Raw genomic sequence first — 23,853 nt, forward strand, 5'->3', positions numbered from 1 at the left:
GAGGAAGGAGAATCGCTTGAACCCAGGATGCAGAGGTTGCAGTGAGTCAAAATCACGCCATTGCACTCCAGCCTGGGAGACGAGCAAGACTCCATCTTTAAAAGAAAAAAAAAAAAGAATAACAAAATGCTCAGTGGTTGGCTAGGTTCATTCACTGATATGTTACTTGTTCTCAGACTTCAGCTTTGGGAATTTAATTCTCAAATTAAAGGCTCACACCTATAATCCCAGCACTTTGGGAGGCCAAGGCAGGAGGATCACTTGAGGCCAGGAGTTCAAGACCAGCCTTGGCAACACAGTAGGAACCTATCTCTACAAAATATGTTTGAAAATTTTCCAGGCTGCAGTGAGCCATGATCGCGCTACCGCACTTCAGCCTAGGCAACATAGTGAGACCCCGTCTCAAAGGGGAAAAAAAAAAAACCTACAAATCTTTGCATGCCATAGGTATTCTATAATGGATATTATGCTTGTAAAACAACCAGAGGTAAGCCTTTAAGGAGATGCGTTTTTGTTTTGTTTTTAATTTCCCTCTGATTCCCACCAACAATTCTAGCATCCCCAAACACTTGTCTTTCTCTCACTTTCCACCTAACCAGCAGCATCATTAGTTATTTTACATCTTTTTATTGAAGCTGTCATGGACTCCCAGATGCCTTCCTCTTTGGCAAGTAGAAAAAACACTGCACTCTAAAGGATCTAATTCACTTTCTCCTCCCGAGTCTCCTGATGAAGCTTTAGGCAAATTGCCTAACTTATCTTTGCTTACTCACTTTCATTTTTGAAAAGTTATTTTGAAAAAATACATTCTGGGCTGGGCACGGTGGCTCATGCCTGACATCCCAGCACTTTGGGAGGCCAAGGCAGGTGGATCATGAGGTCAGGAGTTCGAGACCAGCCTGGCCATCGTGGTGAAACCTGTCTCTGCTGAAAATACAAAAATTAGCGTGGTGTCGTGGCATGCACCTGTAATCCCAGCTACTTGGGAGGCTGAGGCAGGACAATCGCTTGAACCTGGGAGGTACAGGTTGCAGTGAGCTGAGATCGCACCATTGCACTCCAGACTGGGCAACAAGAGCGAAACTCCGTCTTAAAAAGATAAATAAAATAAAATAAGATACATTCTGGCTCTTATAAAATTGTGAAGGTAAGCTAATTTAGTACTTCCAGCACTGTTAGAAAGTTCATTTTCTTGGAATACCGTGCTGACACCCAAATCTACATGTTGATCTCCAGACTTGGGAAAATAATCTGTATTTCAGTCTGATTCCATTCTTTATTTATTGGCAGGAAAATAAACAGCTATTTTGACACTTAAACATAAAGTTACATTGATAATTTGGCTATTTTCTGTTTAAGAAACCATCAACATCAATTTTTTAGTTTACTCAGAAGGAAATCATTTTCTTTACCATTTATAGATAAATGTCAATGTGTTTTATTTAAAATAACTTATAAACATCTTTATACTTTTCACATTATGTGTTAAGATCTTTCAGAAATAGAAGACCAACTTAAACTGTCAGTACACTGTGTTTGTGACACTTGGAATTAACCATTGCTAACTTGCTTTGGTAAATGTCTTATCTGTGTGTTAAGCTTTCTTGAGGGGAAAAAAAGGTGTCATTTGAAATACATTTTCCATATACAAATCATTAAACAGAAAAGGAGGGAGAGTTACTAAATTTTGATAATGTAAAAGTTTTTTAACACACTCATTAAAAGAACAGGACTTTTGACTTTATTTTTTTATTTTATTTTATGTTTTTGAGACAGGGTCTTGCTTTGTTACCCAGGCTGGAGTGCAGTGGCGTGATCTTGGCTCCCTGCAACCTCCACCTTCTGGGTTCAGTCGATTCTCCCACCTCAGCCTCCCGAGTAGCTGGGATTACAGGCACACGTCACCACAGCAGGCTAATTTTTGTATCTTTAGTAGGGGCAGGGTTTCACTGTTTTGACCATGGCTGGCCTCGAACCCCTGACCGCAAGTGATCCACCAACCTCGGCCTGGGATTACAGGTGTGAGCCTGTCTCTGTGCCTGGCCAGGACTGTTGACTCTAGCAGGTTACAATTAATAATCTACGGTAATGTACAATAGAGCTTTTTTTCTATTCTTGGAAGTGTTAAGGATGATAACTCATAATCTAAATCAGACTTCTCATGATGATTCTATGTGTCCAGCTATGTAATTGAGCTCACTGTGTATCCAAATCCAACTGTTAATGAGTTCTGTGCTAAGGCACTATTAAATTTAAGAAAGTTTTGTTGGGTTCTTAAGAGTAATTTCTTCAACTTGGAGGAGTATTTGTGCTTTCTATCCTTTAGACCAGGTAGAACTCATCGATTCTAGAGAGTGGAGTTTCAGTCTCATTCTGCTATATATTGACTGTGTGACCTTGAGCATGTTAAACCTCTATTAACCTGTTTCCTCTTAGAATTTTGAGAATAAAATGATGTAATCCACAGTGCCTGACACATGGTGTGCTCAATAAATGTTGCTGCCTATTAATAATTTCTGGAAAAGGCAGACCTAATCTATAGTAGCAGAAAACACCCATGATTGCTTCAGGCTGAGTAAGGGGTTTACTGAAAAGGGCATTAGAGAACTCTTTGGGGCGAATGGATCTATATCTTCACTATGGTAACTGTTACTTAGGTGTATAAATTTTTCGAAAATCTATTGAAGTATACAGTTTAAATGAGTTCAGTTTTATTGTATGCAAATTATACATCAAAGTTTATTTTTTTAAAAAAGAGTCGCTTAGATTAGACTCTCACAACTAAGAACTAAGTAATTTCTAAGATTTTAGAACTGCCTGAGACTGGCAATTATCTAATATAGTTCCTTCAGTTTAACAATGAGAAAATTGAGGTTTGGAAAGTTAAGTGACTTATCCTAGGTCACACAATTCTAGAAAAAGCAAAACTGGGTTTTGAAGCCACTTCAGGCTCCCACGCCAGTGTGTGTTCCAATTATATACTCATGTAGTTACTTGCAAATTGAGGTCTTTCCTGTTCTTCAGCTTGATAAACAGATTCTTAATCCTGGGTACATGGATGCATTGCAGGAACTCGGTGAACTCCCTAAAATTATGTGTAGGTTTTTGTGGTTTTGCAGTTGTGTATTTTTCTGAGGAAAGGATCCACAATTTTCATTTGATTTGATTTTTTTTTTTTTTTGAGATGGAGTCTCGCTCTGTCGCCCAGGCTGGAGTGCAGTGGCTGGATCTCGGCTCACTGCAAGCTCCGCCTCCCGGGTTTACGCCATTCTCCTGCCTCAGCCTCCCGAGTAGCTGGGACTACAGGCGCCCGCCACCTCGCCCGGCTAGTTTTTTGTATTTTTTAGTAGAGATGGGGTTTCACCGTGTTAGCCAGGATGGTCTTGATCTCCTGACCTTGTGATCCACCCGTCTCGGCCTCCCAAAGTGCTGGGATTACAGGCTTGAGCCACCGTGCCTGGCCCTTCATTTGATTCTTAAATGGTCTGTGCCTCAAAAAATGTTAACCTCTGCTTTCTTGGTTGGTATCCTGCAATTATTGTTAATGCTTCAAATAAGGTAATCTCCAGTAGGGAAGTCATAGATGAATTTGCTTGCCTGTCAGTGAGCAATGTGTGCTACTAGATTGAGTTCCATATCAGCCACAGCCTTAGAAATGTATTAGTAAATTAAAAGTTCAAAGAGTTGTAGCATCTGCACTAGGAATCTTTAGAGGTGATCATTACAGAGTGGCATGAGGAGTAAATCTGCCTGTTGTCTGCCTGTGGTTTCATCAGTTGTTAAATGAGGTTAATAACTACCTTGTTGTGATCATTAAATGAAACCATGTTTTTAAAAAAGGGGAGTACAACAGAACTCTCTCTTCCCTCACCTGCCATTCTATTGCCCACCTCTTTTTAAAAAGATGTGAATTACAGATTCTTTTTTGTGAAAGATGGGCCTAAATAACTCTTGGGATATGGAAGAAGAGTAAGATACATTTTGAGTTTTGGTATTTTATTTAGGGATGACATCCAAAATATTTTACCAATCATCTGGTTATATAGATTAATATATAACTCAAAATATAAGAATGTTTTCCCTTTTACTCTCCAAAACAATGAAATTCCTATATGTGTGTTATAAAATTGCTTGTTATATGTCTGTGTGTTTGTATTGGTGGTTCTCACTAAGTAAATTAATGCCCCATCTGATCCATAATGTGACACAGGGAACTATGTCAAACTATTGCACTGACTTCTCTCTGAAAACAACACCTATTAAGTGCTTTGTAATCTCAATAAGTAGAGAATTTCTCCTAACATCAATGCTACTGTTCATGGTACTGAGTGTTCTGTCAGATTTTGTTGAACTACCACCGATAACATTTTACTTATTGTCTGAGATTTTTACGTATTAACTATATTGTCTAGGTCAAGTAATATAATTTATTAGAAAGTCATTTTTAGGCTGAGCACAGTGGCTTACACCTGTAATTCCAGCACTTTGGGAGGCCAAGGCAGGCAGATCACTTGAGGTCAGGAGTTTGAGATCAGCCTGGCCAATGTGGTGAGATCCCAACTCTACTAAACATACAAAAATTAGCCGGACATGGTGGCACATGCCTGTAGTCCCAGCTACTGGGGAGGCCGAGGCAGAAGAATCGCTTGAACCTGGGAGGCAGAAGTTGCAGTAAGCTGAGATCACACCACTGCACTCCAGCCTGGGAGAGAGAGCGAGGCTCCATCTCAGGGGGGGAAAAAAAAGTCATCTTTAGATCAGATTTCGTCTTTCAGGCAGATGAGAAGCAGTATTAGCAAAGCAGTTAGAAGTGTGGGCCCTGTTGCCACACTGGGTGGCACACACTGTGCCACACCCTGTGCCACCTGGGTACAAATCCTAGCTTGCCATTTAAATTTTAAATAACTTCTCTGTGCCTCAGATTTTCCTTATCTATAAAATGAGAGTGCTGATAAGTATTATAAGTATTTAGGACAGTGTCTGGCAGAGTAAGCCCTGTATGTTTTAAGCTCTCATTTTTATTTTTAAAAAATTGTATTCGTCCCATTGACAGGTGGGTATTCAGTTGGTGTAACTTACTACTGCTATTAAATTGGGGGTGAAATTCAGCAGGGATGATGAAAAGGAGGATCCCTACCCTAGATATTTCCTGGCACCAAACTGCCCTCCTTTTGGCTAGAATGACAGCAGAACCCATAACACCAAGCTAGTGCCCGTGGGGGCCACATTACCACCCACCTGACATGGTTCTAGCTCTCTTAGAATCAAAAGCACATGGAGGCTGCAGCCCCCACAAATAATCTCACAAATTGGAATACTGCTAACAGCAGGTGTCCATGGCTTTAGGAACCCATGTACGCACCAGGCATTGGCCTTTCAGAGTGCCCACACCACTGCCAGCAGTGCCATCTTCTCTGCGGGCATCAGGCCAGCTCCAGAAAGAGAATATGTGGGGATGGGGCCCGGTGTTCAGGAGTCATGGTATGCAAACCAGTGGTTACAAGGGCAAAGATGGGGTACAAGATGCCAACTGCAAGTCACAGACTGGCTCTAGTAGGGATGATGGAGTTTACTGATGGTGGTATCTGTATGACAAGACTTTGGGGAAGATTGACTGGAATGGGTACTGATTAATCAGGATAGGTACTGTATTGCCAGACCAGTGTCTGTGAGGCCTCCTTTAGTTACTGGATTGTGGGGTCATCCAAGAGACTGGGCAGGAAACCTAATGCTAAAATTTTATCTTGTGTTCCTGCTGAGCGTCTAAGGTGATGTAATATTCTAAATAAACACATACCCTATCTTCAGGTAGGAATTACATTTCCAAAAATAGTTTTTAAGTTGAGGGCCTGTTTGTGGCTGCCTAGAAAGGGCAAGTGCCTGAACAACACTGCTTTTGCTGTGGGGAAAGGAGGAAAAAAGCTACCAGATTCCTTCTATCGTATTGTTGCTCTAAGAGCCTATGATTGATTCCTTGAGGGCCATCCCTGAAGGGAGTTACAAAACAGCTTTTAGCAGATTACTGTAAGGCACTCAAAGAAAGCTTAAGCTGCATTGTATTTCAGTCTATTTAGCAGAACACGTTGTGGTTCTTTTTGTCAGGCTAGTGAAATAATAAACATCAGGCTAAGAGCTTATAATCAAGCTTCCATTTTTAAAAGGCCATTATTCAGGTTGGATAGAGTAAATTTGAATCCACTCAAAGTCTATTTTATGCTTAATTCTGTTCTTCAACAAAGGCAGTTCTTTTTGTTCTTTGTCTTTACATCTGTACAATGTGTAGGTCATCATTCTGTCATGCTAAGGTCTATTGGGAACTTGTAAGTACTGTGAGAAACTGTATTGTTCAAAAAAGTACAGGAATATGCAACTTCATACCTGGTTAAATTGAGTTAATTCCTCTGAACATTAGTGATCTCATCTGCAAGTGTAGATAGCTTTTCCCCACCTCCTCTTTTATTTCTCATGGTTGGGGGCAATTACCTGAGAATTTTGGGCATAGAGATAGAAATCACCAGGAATTTGTTAGCAGTTTAAAGCTTAGGGGTAGCCATTATCATTTTTCTAGTCTCCCATCTTGTTTTCCAGATAAGAATAATTAAGGAACTTAACAAAGATCACAAAGATATTTGATGACTGTAGAGAATAATAAAATACTCAGATTTGGGGGGAATATTGTGATTCTTTAGCATAATAATGAAAGCATGCCCTATTAAGTCTGTATTTCTTACATGAGTAAGTAATGAATGGTTCTCAAAGGGATGTAGTTAGATAATATATTGCAGAATCATTAAGAGGGAGAGCTTTTCCAAATTACAGGTTTTCTGCTCAGTTGAGGGGGGATGTCAGAATCACTGGGGAGGGACCAGTAATGGGAAGGCATAATTTTTTTTCTCTCAAAAACTATTATGTGTATATGGGTTTTTTTAAAAAAAAAAAAAGTTTATGCAAAAGGTTTTAGTGTAAACAATGAAAAGTAAGTCTCCCTATAAATCCCCAACCTTAGAGGTAACTACAGTTAACAGTTTTTTATGTGTCCTTCTAGAAATGTTATATGTAAATGTGTAAGAATGTATTTTTTATTTTTATATATGTATGTATTAATGGAAACATTTTATATGCTCTTCTGTAACCCTTTTATTGTTTTTACTTAGTATCAATATTCAGTATATAGAGAGCTGCTGCTTTTTTTAAAGGACTACATAGTATCACATTATAAAGCTGCACCAATATTTAACCAGTCTCTTATTGAGAAGATACTTGTTAGTTTTCTGCCTTTTTTTTTTTTTTTTTTTTTTTTTTGAGATGGAGTCTCGCACTGTCGCCCAGGCTGGAATGCAGTGGTGTGATCTCAGCTCACTGCAAGCTCCGCCTCCCGGGTTCACGCCATTCTCCTGCCTCAGCCTCCTAAGTAGCTGAGACTACAAGCGCACACCACCACGCTTGGCTAACTTTTTGTATTTTTAGTAGAGATGGGGTTTCATTGTGTTAGCCAGGATGGTCTCCATCTTCTGACCTCATGATCCACCTGTCTCGGCCTCCCAAAGTGCTGGGATTACAGGCGTGAGCCACCACGCCCAGCCCAGTTTTCTGCATTTATTTATGTATTTATTGAGACAGAGTCTCACTCTGTCGCCCAAGCTGGAGTGCAATGGTGCAATCTCAGCTCACTATAACTTCCACCTCCCACGCTCAAGCAACTCTAGTGCCTCAGCCTCCTGAGTAGCTAGGACTACAGGCATGCACCACCACACCTGGCTTTTGCTTTTGCTTTTTTTTTTTTTTTTTTGGCGACACACTCTTGCTCTGTCATCCAGGTTGGAGTACAGTGGCCGTATCTTGGGTCACTACGACCTCCACCTCCCAAGTTCAAGCAATTCTCCTGTCTCAGCCTCCTGAGTAGCTGGGATTACAGGCGCCCATCACCACACCAAGCTAATTTTTGTATTTTTAGTAGAGACGGGGTTTCGCCATGTTGGCCAGGCTGGTCTTGAACTCCTGACCTCAAGTGATCCACCCACCATGGCCTCCCAAAACGCTGGGATTACAGGCGTGTGCCACCACGCCTGGCCAGTTTTCTGCTTTTAAAACAGTGGAACAGTAAACATCCTGGTATATCTTTAGCACAGCCCAATTATACCTACAGGATAAATTCCTAAACATGGAATTATCAAAGGGTATGTGTGCATTTTAGATTTTCATCAGTAACTGCCAAAGAGATTGAATAGTTGACATCAAATGTATGTATTTAGAAAAGCTCCCCTGGTATTCATGGAAAATATATTTCCTCTAAAACTCTGTTGCAGGGTAAGACTTGGTTTGACTCTAATAAACTCATATTTACTTTCTTGTCTTCATCTGAAGCCTGTGCCTACTGCACTGGCACAAGTGGATAGAGAAAAGATCTATCAGTGGATCAATGAGCTGTCGAGTCCTGAGACAAGGGAAAATGCTTTGCTGGAGCTAAGTAAGAAGCGAGAGTCTGTTCCTGACCTTGCACCCATGCTGTGGCATTCATTTGGTACTATTGCAGCACTTTTACAGGTGGGTTTATATCCATGATTGGCAGTTCAGTTCTTTTCATTACCCTTGTATATTTCTTTACTTTTGCCCAAATGATTTGAAGACTTTAGGAGGATAATTCTTTAAAAATCTGCATTTGTAAGAACCTATTTTAGAAAGGTCTGAGGTATTCGTTAAAATGCAAATTCTTGGATCCTTACCCAAGAGATTCAATTTAGTCAGTCTGAGGTGGGCCCTCTACTCTATATTTTAATAAGCACTTTCACCACCCCCAGATGATTGTGATGCAGATGATCTAAGAACTACTCTTTGACAGACATAGCTTTAGGAGTACCGTAAGATAAATCTACGTGACAGCGGGAGAAAGGTGGAAGGTAGAGTATAAGGACCACAAGGTATAATATATTCCATGGAAAAGAAATGTTTCTTGAGGGTTTTTGTTTGTTTGTTTGTTTTGTTTTGTTTTCTTGAGACGAGTCTCGCTCTGTCTCCCAGACTGGAGTGCAATGATGCAATCCTGGCTCACTGCAACCTCTGCCTGCTGGATTCAAGCGGTTCTCCTGCCTCAGCCTCCTGAGTGGCTGGGATTACAGGCATGCGTCACTATGCCTGGCAATTTTTTTTTTTTTTTTTTTTTTTTTTTAGTAGATATGGAGTTTCACCATGTTGGTCGGGCTGATCTTGAACTCCTGACCTTGTGATCCACCCACCTCGGCCTCCCAAAGTATTGGGATTACAGGCGTGAGCCACCGTGCCTGGCCTGGAAAAGAAATGTTGAAAATATAACAGCTGTAGTATTAAAGGTGGATACACTTGTACATTAAATGATAGATAACTAAAGTTCGGTTCAAACCAGAGTGGTCACTGTTGGCTAATTAATTGGTATGGCACAATACTGAAATACCTAGGTAGTGGCATGATCATCCATTAACGTATTGCCCCAAATTCCTAATAATTAGATTAACTTTTCAACTCTTAAGTAAATTCACATTCCATCTCTATTGCATTTAGCCAAGAAACTGTTCTTTGTTATGGGAACGTTTTTCTATGTAAAAGTTTTACAAATAATGTAAATGGAAAATTGTAGCCGTGTGCAGTGGCTCATGCTTGTAATCCCAGCACTTTGGCAGACCGAGTTGGGAGGATTGCTTGAGCCCAGGAGTTTGAGACCAGCCTGGGCAACATGGCAAAACATCATCTCTACAAAAAAATATAAAAATTAGCCAGTCTTGGTGGTATACCCCTGTAATCCCAGCCTCTTGGGAGGCTGAAGTGGGAGGATCAATTGAGCCCAGGAGGTGGAGGCTGCAGTGAGCCATGATCGTGCCACTGCACTCTGCCGGGATGACAGAGTGAGACACTGTCTCAAAAATATATATATATATATATAAACGGAATTGTATTGAGTAAGTCATTACTTTTTGCCAGATAGTGCATATATTCACTGCTGTTTATACATATCGCCACCCATTGATTCATGTCCTTACTATAGTTACTACCTAATCAGATTCAAACTTCTTTATGAGTCACTGTGGTTGACTTGACACTTTCTGGCCAGCGATCTCATCATTGTAACTTAAAGCAGGATGCTGGCAAAAGGAGGGATTATACAAATTTGAGTATCCCTCAACTGATAGCCTCAGTGGCTGGAGAATATAAGAGGAAGTGTAGATGACTACATTTGCCTCCATAGAAATCTTCCTAGAGACAAATGTAGAAATGTCTTAGCTAGTCTCAGCCAAGTAAGTTTGTGATGAAAGGATATGAGCATTATTTCTGCTCCCTCTTTGATGATTCAGTTCTTAAAAGATGCATAGAATTAAGAGCTATTTTCTTTGCCTTTTTTTTGTTTTGCTTTAGTACCATGGGAATTAATTTTTAGTTATTCTTTATTCATCTGATGCTGATTTCCATTTTTTAGGAAATTGTAAATATTTATCCATCTATCAACCCACCAACCTTGACAGCACACCAGTCTAACAGAGTTTGCAATGCTCTGGCATTACTGCAATGTGTAGCATCACATCCAGAAACCAGGTAAATGCTTTGGGTTAGTCATTTGGGGGAGCTATACATTGAATATGGTCCTAAACTTTCTCTGAATAATAAAAGGAAGGGCATGCAAGAGAGAGAGCAAGCGAGTGTGTGTGTGTGTGTGTCTCTCTCTCTCTCCCCTGGTCTTCCGGATTCTTGTTTACTTTTAACCAAAGAACTTTAAAGAAACAGTGTTGACGTTACAGGAAAGGTATAAGGCATATAGCTACTTCTCACTCCCTAACCTGTTATTAACACTATGTCATCTGTGAGGCATAGTGCATGGCATATAAGAGGAATTTAGTAAATATTTTTCTAGCACTTTTCCCCAACTGAACCCAGATTTGACTTCAGAATTCTTCTTAACATAGCATTCGCAGTGCCCTCTATAATAGGCGAGAATTGGCATGTGAGTTAAAATATTTTTGCCACCTGTCATATCTGAAAAATTAAGAAAAGGGAAATCCTGTTCAGGAATCTACTTTGTGGACTTCTATGACCCCAAAGGCACTTAACAGTCATCTTACTAAAGCCTTTCCTCTTTATCAAGTTTCCTTATGAAATATGAATGCTAGGTTGGCACTGACCTTACATAGCTTTAGAGAAGTTACTAAGAAAATTACTTTTAAGCACTTAATAAAAACACAAGAGTATTTTGAGTGTTAAAAATCTTGGGCGTTGGCTCTTCTACAAGGTATAACTATAAATAATATAAAATAATAGACTGATTTCCATATTAGTTGCCTGACTAAACTGTTTTCAGAATGGTTTGTGTATCTGAAATGCCCTAACAAAGAAAGAAGTATGTGCTTATTAAAGTATAGCAGGTAAGCCTGATAATGGCTGCTTTGTTTTGTTGTCTTGGTTTGTAAGGTTTATTCGACTGCACCTGTGAATACTATTATTCAGTCATAGGTGAGGGAGGTAATCTGGGACAATCTCTTGGACACTTAATAGCATTTTGTGGTCTATTTTTTAAAATCCACAATTGGATATTTTAAGTTAATCAGTTTGTAAGGTACTTTCTGCTGATTACAGGGAAAATCATGTGTTTTCTTAGCCACTGTGACCTGGACTAGGGTTTTCAACTTTTGCACCATTAACATCTGGGGCTGGATGAATCTTTGTGGTGGGAAGGAGAGGGCAGGAGAGGACTGTCCTGTGCATTGTAGGATGTTTAATGGCATCTCTGGCCTCTGCCCACTGGATGCCAACAGTGCTCTATAATCCTGAGTTGTGACAATCAAAAATGTCTTCAGACATTGCCACATGGGGGGAAAATTTACCCCATTTGAGAACCATTGATTGAAACTAATGACCAGTAACATTGTTTCCTAAGGATTCCTTGCTCTGACAGTGTTAAGGCCTTACAGAATTAACCACCTAGAAATTTGAAAGTTCAGGATCCTTAGAAATCAACCCTGGGCTGTGAATGTAATTATTGTTTTCTTCCAGGTCAGCGTTTCTCGCAGCACACATCCCACTTTTTTTGTACCCCTTTTTGCACACTGTCAGCAAAACACGTCCCTTTGAGTATCTTCGGCTCACCAGCCTTGGAGTTATTGGTAAGTTATTAGAATTGTTTTGCAAGCCTGAAATACTCACAGTAGTAGTCCAAGTTGGGTGTTTTGTCTTGCCGCTCATGATTTTTGTACACCAGTCATTCATTTTTCTCTTTGACGTTGTCTCATTCACTAATCAGTAAGTATCAGGAACATGATGACTCCTATCAGGCACACTTCTAAGTGTTGTTAATAAGGCTTTGAGACCTAACCTTTGGTATTAAATTCAGCATATATGTAAAAACATTTGCTGGAATTGCAGGGAGAGTAAAGCATAAGAACTTGATTCAATATATAAAGAGTATTATTAAAGGAATAAGAGTTTACATTTGGGACTTGACCTCACCCTCGCCCTCGCCCTCGCCCTCGCCCTCGCCCTCTCCTGTCCTCTCTTCCTGATAGGGTCTTGCTGTGTTACCCAGGCTGGACTTGAACTCCTAGGCTCAAGTGATCCTCCTGCCTCAGCCTCCCAAGTAATAGGGACCATGGGCACAGGCACACACCACTGTCTTTTTTTGTTTGTTTTTCTTACTTCTACTACCAGAATGCTTCGTATATCTGAAACACCCTAAGAATGTGCATGTCAAATACACTAAGCATTCTGAAAACCTGTAATTCTCCCGTAACTCCAGGAATATGAATCTGTCAGTTCACCTAGTTAAATTTTTTCATGCTCAAGTTAATGTATAAATACATTTACTGTGGGGGTATGAATAAAATACTTTTTACTTAAAATAATATATCAGCAATTTCAGATCTCAGACTCTTCAGACATTAAAAGGAAAGTAAAGGAATACTGCTTACAACTCCATACTCATAAATTTCACAACTTAGATGAAATGAAAACATTCTTTGAAAGATGCTATTTGCCAAATTGCACTCAAGAAAAAACAGGTAAGCTGAATAGTTTTATATCTATGAAATACATTGTTTTTGTAGTTGCAAACCTTCTGACATAAAAATGGCTCACCTGTCTTCACTAGTAAATTTTACCAAATACATAAAGAAGAAATAAACCAATTCTACAAAACTTTTCCAGAACATAGAAAGGAGGGAACGTTTCTCAACTCTTTGTGAGACCAGCATTAGACTGTTAATAAAACCAGACAAGCCGATTCTTTGGGGAAAAGTCAGTAAAATTGATAAAGCTCTAACCAGACTGACTGAGAAAACATTTATATCCTTAACCCTAACTTAAATCATCCTACTTAGATGATACATTTATGAGTTAAGGATATAAATGTTTTCTTTAGGCTCGGATTACGTTGAGTATATGAGACAATTGTTACTCCTTACATGCCAAACTTTTAAATTGTATTTCCTGATTGTGGTTTATAATTTTAAGAAAAAAGCATTGAGAAAGGAAGAAAACAAAACAAAAAAAGTGCTTGAATGGATTAACATTTCATAAGCCCAGAGATAGTTCTTTGCTACCCAGGAGTCTGAGAGCTGAAATAGCTGATACATTATTTTCTTAAGTAAAAAATGTTTACCCTTATGTCCCATAGTAAATGTATATAAAAACATTAACTTGAGCATGAAAAAATTTTAGTTAATGTTGAAAAACTGAATACTTTTTTCCTAAGATCAAGTACAAAGCAAGGATGTTCATTCTCACTACTCCCATTTAATAAAGAGCCTTCAAATTAGAAAGAAAAAACAGTACTAGCTACTCACAGACAATATTATTTCATAGACAATCCCAAATAATCTACAAAAAAACTACTAAAACTAAAGCTAGTAAGTTTAGCAAGGTTGCAGGATACAAAGTCAGCATATAAAAAAATCAATCATGTCCGGGCATGGTGGCTCATACCTGTAATCCCAGCATTTCGGGAGGCCGAGGCGGGTAGATCACTTGAGGTCAGGAGTTCAAGACCAGCCTGGCCCACATGGTGAAACCCCATCTCTACTGAAAAAGAATAAAAAAAAAAAAAGGCAAAAATTAGCCGGGCATGGTGGCATGTGCCTGTAGTCCCAGCTGCTGGGGAGGCTGAGGCAGGAGAATTGCTTGAACCTGGGAGGTAGAGATACAGTGATTGCAGTGAGCCAAGACTGCGCCACTGCGCTCCAGCCTGGGTGGCAGTGGGAGACTCTGTCTCAAAAATAAAAATTAAAATTAAATTTCTATTTACTAGCAATGAACAATAGGGAATTGATTTTTTTTTTTTTTTTTTTTTTTTTTTGAGACAAGGTCTTGCTCTGTCACCCACTTTTTATTTTTTTTTATTTTTATTTTTTGAGATGGAGTCTCGCTCTGTCGCCCGGGCTGGAGTGCAGTGGCCGGATCTCAGCTCACTGCAAGCTCCGCCTCCCGGGTTTAAGCCATTCTCCTGCCTCAGCCTCCAGAGTAGCTGGGACTACAGGCGCCCGCCACCACACCCGGCTAGTTTTTTTGTATTTTTTTTTTTTAGTAGAGACAGGGTTTCACCGTGTTAGCTAGGATGGTCTTGATCTCCTGACCTCGTGATCCGCCCGTCTCGGCCTCCCAAAGTGCTGGGATTACAGGCTTGAGCCACCGCGCCTGGCCTCACTTTTGAGTGCAGTGGCATGATCATGGCTCACTGCACCCTCAAACTCCTGGAATCACACAAATCCTCCCACCTCAGCCTTGAGAAACTGGGACCATAGGCACATGGCACCACACCTGGCTACATTTTCTTATTTTTTTGTAGAGACAAGGTCTCACTTTGTTGCCCAGGCTTGTCTCAAACTTCTGGGCTCAAATGATTCTCCTGCCTTGGCCTCCCAAAGTGCTGGGATTACAGTTGTGAGCCATTGCACCCAGCTGAAATTTTTTTAAACTACCATTTATAACAGCACCAAAACGTGAAAATTTGGGTATAAATCTTTTAAAATATATTCATGATCTATAACTGAAAACTACAAAACTGATTTCTAATGAAATAAAATGCAGAGATAAACCATGTTCATTGATTGGTATATCAGTGATTCAGTATTGTTAAGTTGTTCGTTCTCCACAAAGTGATCTATAGATTCAGAGTAATTCCAACAAAATCCCAACAGCATTTTTTATAGAAATTGACAGGCTGACTGCTATGGACTGAATTGTGTCCTCCCCAAAATTTCATGCTTTGAAACCCTACCCCCTCATGTCATGGTATTTGGAGATGGGACCTTTGAGAGATAATTAGGTTTGAATGAGGACATGGCCCTCATGGTGAGGTTAGTATTCTTCTAAGAAGAGACACCAAAGAGCTTGTTCTCCCTCATTCGCTCTCTGCCATGTGAGGACATAGTGAGAAGGTGGCCATCTACAAGCCAGGAAGAGAGCCTTTACAAGAACTATACCATGCTGGCACCCTGATCTCAGCTTTTTTTTTTTTTTTGAGACAGATTCTTGCTCTGTTGCCAAGGCTAGAGTGCAGTGGCATGATTTTGACTCACTGCACCCTTTGCCTTCTGGGTTCTAGCAGTTCTGCCTCAGCATCCTGAGTAGCTGGGACTACAGGTGTGCACCACCACACCTGGCTAAATTTGGGGTTTTGTTTTTGTTTTTGTTTTTTTGAGATGGAGTCTTGCTGTGTCACCCAGGCTGGAGTGCAGTGGCGCAATCTTGGCTCACTGCAAAGCTGCTGGGATTACAGGCTTGAGCCACCGCGCGATCCGCCCGTCTCGGCCTCCCAAAGTGCTGGGATTACAGGCTTGAGCCACCGCGCCCGGCCCAATTTTTTTATTTTTAATAGAGACGGGGTTTCACCATGTTGGCCATGCTGGTCTTGGAACTCCTGACCTCAGGTGATCCAGCTGCCTCAGCCTCCCAAAGCGCTGTGATTACAGGCGTGAGCCACCGTGTCCAGCTTGATCTCAGACTTTCAGCTGCCAGAACTATGAGACAATAAATTTCAGTTGTTTAAGCCACCAGTCTATGGTATTTTGTTATGGCAGCCTTCTAATAGACTGATCCTAAGATTTATATGGAAAGTCAAAGGAACTAGAATATCCAAACATTTCTTAACAAAGTTGGAAGACATATACTACCTGATTTCCACACCTACTGGAAAACTATAGTAGTCGAGGCAGTGTAATATTGGAGAAAAGAAAAGATTTACAGACCATTGGAGCAGAATGAAGAGTCCAGAAAGAGACCTGTGGTCAGTTGATTTTTGACAAAGGTACCAAGACAATTTAGTGCAGAAAGCATAGTTTTTTTGTTTTTTTGTTTTTTGAGAGAGTCTGTCGCCCAGACTGGAATGCAGTGGTGCAGTCTTAGCTCACGCAACCTCTCAGGTTCAATCGATTCTCCTACCTCAGCTTCTCGAGTAGCTGGGATTACAGGAGCCTGCCACCATGCCTTGCTAATTTTTGTATTTTTAATAGAGACGGGGTTTCACCATGTTGGCCAGGCTGGTCTTGAACTCCTGACCTCAAGTGATCTGCCCACCTTGGCCTCCCAAAGTGCTGGGATTACAGATGTGAGCTACTGCGCCACCGTCTTCCTCTTTTTTTTTTTTTTTTTTTTAACATGAGTGCGAATCTGATCCCTTTAACTAACAAACCCCAGTTTGTGTTCTGTTATTTAAGTTCCACAACTCAGCCGGGCGCGGTGGCTCACGCCTGTAATCCCAGCACTTTGGGAGGCCGAGGCGGGCGGATCACAAGGTCAGGAGATCGAGACCACGGTGAAACCCCGTTTCTACTAAAAATACAAAAAATTAGCCGGGCGCGGTGGCGGGCGCCTGTAGTCCCAGCTACTCAGGAGGCTGAGGCAGGAGAATGGCGTGAACCCGGGAGGCGGAGCTTGCAGTGAGCCAAGATTGCGCCACTGCACTCCAGCCTGGGCGACACAGCAAGACTCTGTCTCAAAAAAAAAAAAAAAAAAAAAAGTTCCACAACTCACTGGATAAACAGTTTGAAGTTAATTTTAACTAGAAATCCTAACTGTAAAATAATTTTGTTTGTCCTTATTTTCTTTAGGGGCCCTGGTGAAAACAGATGAACAAGAAGTAATCAACTTTTTATTGACAACAGAAATTATCCCTTTATGTTTGCGAATTATGGAATCTGGAAGTGAACTTTCTAAAACAGTATGTGCTTTTAACTTAGATTTTACATTGTGTTGACTCTTGAGCTGCTTCCTTATAGTTCTGGAATCATTTTCTGTCTTCAAGCTTTTGAAATTTGTATGAATATTTTTTCTCTTTTGAATAAAAATTGTTATAAAATAATTATTGGAAAACCCAAACCATTCAGAAGAAAATCAAGTTAAACACTAAATTTCTTTTCTCCAAACCCATATCTCACTCCACAGGTAAATTCTAAGTATATTATTACAGTTTAATTTTTTTAATTTTAAAATTTCAATCCTGCTCTTTCTGTAACCAGACTTTTTTTAAAGACATAATCAATTATATGTACTTGAGCTTCTGCTTACTATGTAATTTAACCGTGAATGACAGCATGACAACGTACAGAATTCTTACCTCATTGTTCTGTCCCAGACCTCTATTGCCATAGTCCTTTTGTCTTCTAACGTTGAATATTGCAGAGAAGTCTCAGGGTCAGCCTAATTCTTTCCTTTTTTAGGTGAACTTACTTTTTTGCGCGGTTACCTCCAAGTGTCTTTTATTATTTTTAAAGTTCATTTGATAATCATGTATCTTTTTTCTTTTTCCTCTGAGACGGAGTCTCGCTGTGTCACCCAGGCTGGAGTGCAGTGATGTAATCTCAGCTCATTGCAACCTCCGCCTCCCAAGTTCAAGCGATTCTCCTGCCTCAGCCTCCCAAGTAGCTGGGACTACAGGCATATGCCACCATGCCCTGCTAATATTTGTATTTTTAGTAGAAATGGGATTTCACCATATTAACCAGGCTGGTGTTGAACTCCTGACCTCAGGTGATCCGTCCACCTCAGCCTCCCAAAGTGCTGGGATTACAGTCGTGAGCCACTGCACCGGGCCAATTTGTTTTTGTTTTTGTTGTTGTTGTTGTTGTTGTTGTTGTTGTTTGAGACAGAGTGATATAATCTCAACTCACTGCAACCTCCACCTCTCAGATTCAAGCAGTTCTTCTGCCTCAGCCTCCTACATAGCTGGGACTACAGGCACACACCACCACTCTCGGCTAATTTTTTTTTTTTTTTTTGTATTTTTAGCAGAGATTGGGTTTCACCATGTTGGCCAGGCCGGTCTTGAACTCCTAACCTCAGATGATCCGCCCATCTCAGCCTCCCAAAGTGCTGGGATTACAGGCGTGAGCCACTGCACCCAGCCTCAATTTTTTTCTGAAAGAGCATATTACTTGTGTCTTTTTTGTTAATTTGTATATTTTTCTCTTTTATTTGTTAAAGCCTCTTGGTTCAGCAACATGTTATGCTCTATTATCTGTCTTTCGTATTTTTTTCTCTAATCACTTTCAATTTTTAAATTTCATATTATTTGATTTTTTTTCAAGGTTTCTTTTCCATATTGCTGACTATTTTTGGTAGTATTCAACCTCTGCTCTAAAATGTGCCTTGTCACATTAAATTACTTTTTTAGTCTAATAAATATTCTTGAGTTGGGTGTAAGCGGATATAATGATTTTTTTGGTTTTTTTTACTTTTAAAAATATGTATATGGAATGCTTTATGAATTTGTGTATTATCTTCGCACAGGGGCCACACTAATCTTCTCTGTGTTGTTCCAATTTTAGTATATGTGCTGTCTAAGCGAGCACTGGTTTTTTAATTTTTAATTAAATTATTTATTCATTTTGAGACAGGATCTCTCTCTCTCTCTCTCTGTCACCCAGGCTGGAGTACAGAGGCATGGCTCACTGCAGCCTCGACCTCCCAGATTCAGTTGATCCTCCCACCTCAGCTTCACAAGTAGCTGGGACCACATGCCTGCTCCACCACACTCAGCTAATTATTTTTATTTTTTGTAGAGACAAGGTCTCCCTGTGTTGCCTGGGCTATTCTTAAACACCTGGGCTCAAAGGATCTTCCTGCCTTTTGCCATAGTACTAGGAGTACAAGCATGAGCCATTGTGCCTGGCCAATTTATTGTTTTTAAAGAGACGAGGTTTCACTATTTTGCCCAGACTGGAATGCAGTAGCTATTCACACGCATGATCATGGCACACTATAGCCTTGAACTCCGGGACTCAAGCAGTCTTCCCACTTCCCTCTCTCGAGTAGGTAGCTGTGATACTGGCACACATCCCTATGCCTGGCTATTTTTAAATTTTTTATTTTAAATATACAATATATGGATGACTCTCAAAGGCATTGCTGAACAAAAGAAGCCAGACACATGGGAATTCATACTGTATGTTGATTATGTGAAGTTCAAGAACAAGCAAAGCCAATTACTGGCAATAAGTTGGATTCGTGGTTATCTCTGAGGGAAGGACATTGACTGGGGAAAGGTACAAGGGAATGCTGGAATCATGAGTTGGTAGAAATACTTTTTTCTTTTTCTTTTCTTTTTTTTTTGAGATAGAGTCTTACTTTGTCACCCAGGCTGGAGTGAAGTGGAGTAATCTCAGCTCACTGCAACCTCCGCCTCCCGGGTTCAAGCAATTCTTGTGCCTCAGCCTCCTGAGTAGCTGGGACTAACAGGCACGCACCACCATACCCAGCTAATTTTTTGTATTTTTAGTAGAGATCGGGTTTCGCCATGTAGCCCATGCTAGCCTTGAACTCCTAAACTCAGGCAATCCGCCTGCCTCCACCTCCCAAATATTCTGTATTTTATACAATATTCTGTATTTTAATCTGGTTATAGTACATAATGTGTACACAGGTAAAAATTCAAGAAACACTTAAGATTAGTGTACTTAACACACTTTACTGTGTATATGTTTATATTAGGTTCCTATATAACCTGCTGCTGTAACAAATTACCACAAGCTAGAAGCTTAGTGGCTTAAAACAATGCAAGTTTACTGTTTTATAGTTTTGGAAGTCACAAGTTATAAATGAGTTTCACCATTCTAAAGTCATTGTATCAGGGGTCATGCTTTCTCTGGAGGATATAGAGGAGAGTCTTTTCCTTGCCTTTTCCAGCTTCTAGAACTGCATTTCTTGCATTCCCTGGATTATGGCCCCCTCCATCTTCAGAGCCAGTGGTGTGGCATGTTCAGATCTCTCTCTGCTTGTCACATTGCTTTCTCCTTTGTGGTAAAATCTCTCTACATCTCTCTCTCTCTCTTTTTTTTTTTTTTTAAGAGATGGTGTTTTCTCTGTCGCCCAGACTGGAGTGCAGTGGCATGATCATAACTCACTGCATCCTTGAACTCCTGGCCTCAAGCAGTCCTCCCACCTTGGCCTCCCAAAGTGCTGAGATTACCAGCATGGGCCACTTTGCCTGGCCTTCTCTACGTCAATTTTAAGGACACTTCATGATTACATTTAAGGCCTACTTAGATAAACTGGGATAATCCCCCATCTCAAGATCCTTAAGTTAATCACATCTGCAAAGTCCCATTGTTCATTTAAGGTAACATTTGCAGAGTTTGGTGATTAGGGCCTGGATATCTTTGAGAGCCCTTATTCAGCCTACTACAGTGTTATAACCTCAATAAAATAGTAAAATAATTCCACAATTCATTTTGATGAGCAGCTAAGAAAGAGTATCATTATCATGATTGTCTGATTTGAATTAAACTAATGTTGTAATATCTCTTCTATGTAAGACTTAATGAGCTTAAGTTGAGGGAAAAATTGAGGCCACGTATAAGCTTCACAGCCAGGATATGTTTTATTGCTGTTAGAATAATCTTCAAAGAGAAACTTTAAAATCTTACTTCTTCAAGATCTTTTAAGAACAAGAAAGGCCTTACCTTGGCCAAGTGCAGTGGCTTACGCCTGTAATCCCAGCACGTTGGTAGGCCGAGGCAGGTGGATCACAAGGTCAAGGGATTCAAGCCCAGCCCTGGCCAAGATGGTGAAACCCCGTCTCTACTAAAAGTACCAAAATTAACCAGGCACAGTGGCAAGAGCCTGTAATCCTAGCTACTCAGGAGGCTGAGGCAGGAGAATCAGTTGAACCAGGGTGGCAGAGGTTGCAGTGAGCTGAGATGGAGCCACTGCACTCCAGTTTGGGTGACAGAGTAAGACTCCATCTAGAAAAAAAAGAAAGGCCTTACTTCATCTGGAAGAGACGAGGCATAGCTGAATAAATCATCTTGGCTTATGGAAAAGAGAAGAGCCTTAGATATTCAAATGAGGCTTGGATCTCAGCTCTGCCACAGTAACTTTGTCACTTGGGACCTTAACCTGGTGTATTATTGATTAACAGTTATACCTGGCACATAGTAGGTACTCTATAAATGAGAAGGTCTCCTGAGTTTTTAAGAATTTGATTATTACACAGAACCTACCCTTGTATGTAAAATGAGAATAATAATGGTACCTACCTCATTGATTTATTATAAAAATAAGATAAAGCATGTAAAGTCTCTAGAAAAAATCACTGGTACAAAGTAATGTTCAATATGGTAATATTTATTATTCTTTGTACTATACATATATGATAAGTTGTACATAATACACAAGGATCCCTGCTTGCTCAATTTTCTGACTGATAGTCATGCTTGGGAAAATGAGTAGACAATGAGAAGATTAAATCTGAGCAACTTCATAAACTCTTCGATTTTGTTTTGCTTCAGGTTGCCACATTCATCCTCCAGAAGATCTTGTTAGATGACACTGGTTTGGCTTATATATGTCAGACGTATGAGCGTTTCTCCCATGTTGCCATGATCTTGGTGAGTTCTTTCATCTATCCCCTTTACAACTACGTCTCATCACACAGCTTAATCTCTTTATAACTGGCACTGAACAACTTCAGTCTTCTGACTAGAAATAACAATTTTGGAACCTTTTATGATTCTTGGACTATCTGATCTCTGATGTCAATTAGAATTTTTTTGTGTTTTGTGTGTTTTTTTCCAACCCCTCCCCTTATTTTGGGGGAAACAGGGTAAGATGGTCCTGCAGCTATCCAAAGAGCCTTCTGCCCGTCTGCTGAAGCATGTAGTGAGATGTTACCTTCGGCTTTCAGATAACCCCAGGTAAACATTGATAGGATGTGTAGGACTTTAGGGAAATACTCTGCTGAACAGTTTCCCAATCTCTTGGCATAGCTCCTGTGTCTTTAGGACAGGGAAGTAGGGATATAACTACATTTAATTTGTCTGAGACAGAACTTAGATTCCTTTTAAAATCTGAAATGCTGGCCGGGCGTGGTGGCTCACGCCTGTAATCCCAGCACTTTGGGAGGCCGAGGCGGGCGGATCACAAGGTCAGGAGTTCGAGACCAGCCTGGCCAATATGGTGAAACCCCGTCTCTACTAAAAATACAAAAAAAAATTAGCCAGGAGTGGTGGCGGGTGCCTGTAGTCCCAGCTACTCGGGAGGCTGAGGCAGGAGAATCGCTTGAAGCCGGGAGGCAGAGGTTATAGTGAGCTGAGATCGGGCCACTGCACTCTAGCCTGGGAGACAGAGCGAGACTCCGTCTCAAAAAAAAAAAAAAAAATCTGAAATGCTGAATTTTAATAGCCATCAGAGTTTCATCTTCTCACTGTAACTCTCAATCCTACTGTGAAATTCCAGAGAGTCTAGGCGATTCCAAGGGAAACCTTATGATGCATTACTCCTGTTGTTTGAATTTTCTGTTGCTACTCTATGTGGTCAGAAAGAGAAGTATATTTTCAGAGATCTCTTAAAAAGGAACACAGCCCAGAGGGCTCTTGAATTCTATTTCCAGTTCTCTCCTTGATTCCTATAAGTTTCTTGAGCTAATTATTTTATCTGCTTATGTTCATAATCTTTCTGCCAGAAATCATACATTGTAGATATAATGCATTTTAGAAATGTTTGACCTTTTGCTTTGTAAATCCATAATTCATGCTGAAAGCAACTTGCTCATATTCTGCTAAACCACATAATGGAGCGATTTCTGTGTTCTTGGGAGCAGAGCTAGCTTGATTTGATTTAATGTGAACTCGGTCTCCTGCCACTGAGTTTATTCAAGCCCTACCTGTTTGTTGACCATTTTATCCTGTTCTTCAGTGGTTCTTGTTTTCACCAAAGTTTAAAAATGTGTCTGTTTAAAATTCTAGTCTGTTTAAAAAACTAGTCAGACTAGTTTCTAAAGAAAACTAGTCTGAGTGCAAAACTATAACTTTGTTTAAAATAGCTCTATAAATAGTTAACATTTACCTTTTTTAGGTTTTCAGATTTGACTTTCTGCTGGTCATCTTTTCAAAGAAAGTGAAACGTTTAAAAGTTCATCTGATAATGCTGCTACCATAGTTTTGTTTTCACTGCTCATCTCTTATTAAGGTTTTTAACCATAAAACTGAAGCAATTTCTGTAAAGACACAAATTGATAACTTAGTATAGAATTAAAATTCATTAAGTTATCATAATCTTGATTATATCCTTGTTAATGTACTGATTTTTGAAATATTTTATTTGCCATAATCCATATATTTCTAACATGAGTATTTTGACAGTATTTACTGTAATAAATCAGAAAGCTGTTTGAATGGAAGTAAACTATTGAAACTTTTAATTTTGCTTTTTCATGGAATTCTACATTGGGGCATCATTCAGAAAATGTTTGTGGATACAGATTTTGGAGATCTGTGAGCCTATGCCTAATACAGCTTTAGAGAATTTTAATGGCGTCTTAAGGAGCCATAGATTCACGGTATACTAAATATTTATGTCTAAGAAGGGGGCTCTTCCCTGTCCACAAAATGTGGGTTTATTTGTTGGTCT

The 23,853-nt window shown here is 40.0% G+C and overlaps 1 protein-coding gene and 1 non-coding gene across 5 annotated transcripts in view; one reads left to right on the forward strand and one right to left on the reverse strand.

Moving 5' to 3' along the window:
* Nucleotides 1-23,853, forward strand: part of CNOT9 (CCR4-NOT transcription complex subunit 9) — a 30,752-nt gene that overhangs the window by 4,557 nt on the left and 2,342 nt on the right. For 3 of the 4 annotated variants that reach the window (XM_009183067.4, XM_003907957.5, XM_021924012.2), the window contains exons 2-7: nucleotides 8,365-8,544; nucleotides 10,445-10,560; nucleotides 12,013-12,122; nucleotides 17,058-17,167; nucleotides 21,735-21,833; nucleotides 22,048-22,139. In XM_009183067.4, coding sequence (XP_009181331.1) covers nucleotides 8,503-8,544; nucleotides 10,445-10,560; nucleotides 12,013-12,122; nucleotides 17,058-17,167; nucleotides 21,735-21,833; nucleotides 22,048-22,139 — 569 coding nt within the window. In that variant the 5' untranslated portion in view covers nucleotides 8,365-8,502. Of the gene's footprint in view, nucleotides 1-8,364; nucleotides 8,545-10,444; nucleotides 10,561-12,012; nucleotides 12,123-17,057; nucleotides 17,168-21,734; nucleotides 21,834-22,047; nucleotides 22,140-23,298; nucleotides 23,645-23,853 lie in introns of those variants that run through there. The other variant, XM_009183066.4, reaches the window with a different exon arrangement.
* LOC116269249 lies at nucleotides 18,691-18,797 on the reverse strand. Its single transcript, XR_004176733.1, has one exon. It is a non-coding gene; the product is annotated as a U6 spliceosomal RNA (small nuclear RNA).

The sequence above is a fragment of the Papio anubis genome, chromosome 10 (assembly GCF_008728515.1).
Source record: "Papio anubis isolate 15944 chromosome 10, Panubis1.0, whole genome shotgun sequence".
NCBI classification, from domain to species: domain Eukaryota; kingdom Metazoa; phylum Chordata; class Mammalia; order Primates; family Cercopithecidae; genus Papio; species Papio anubis.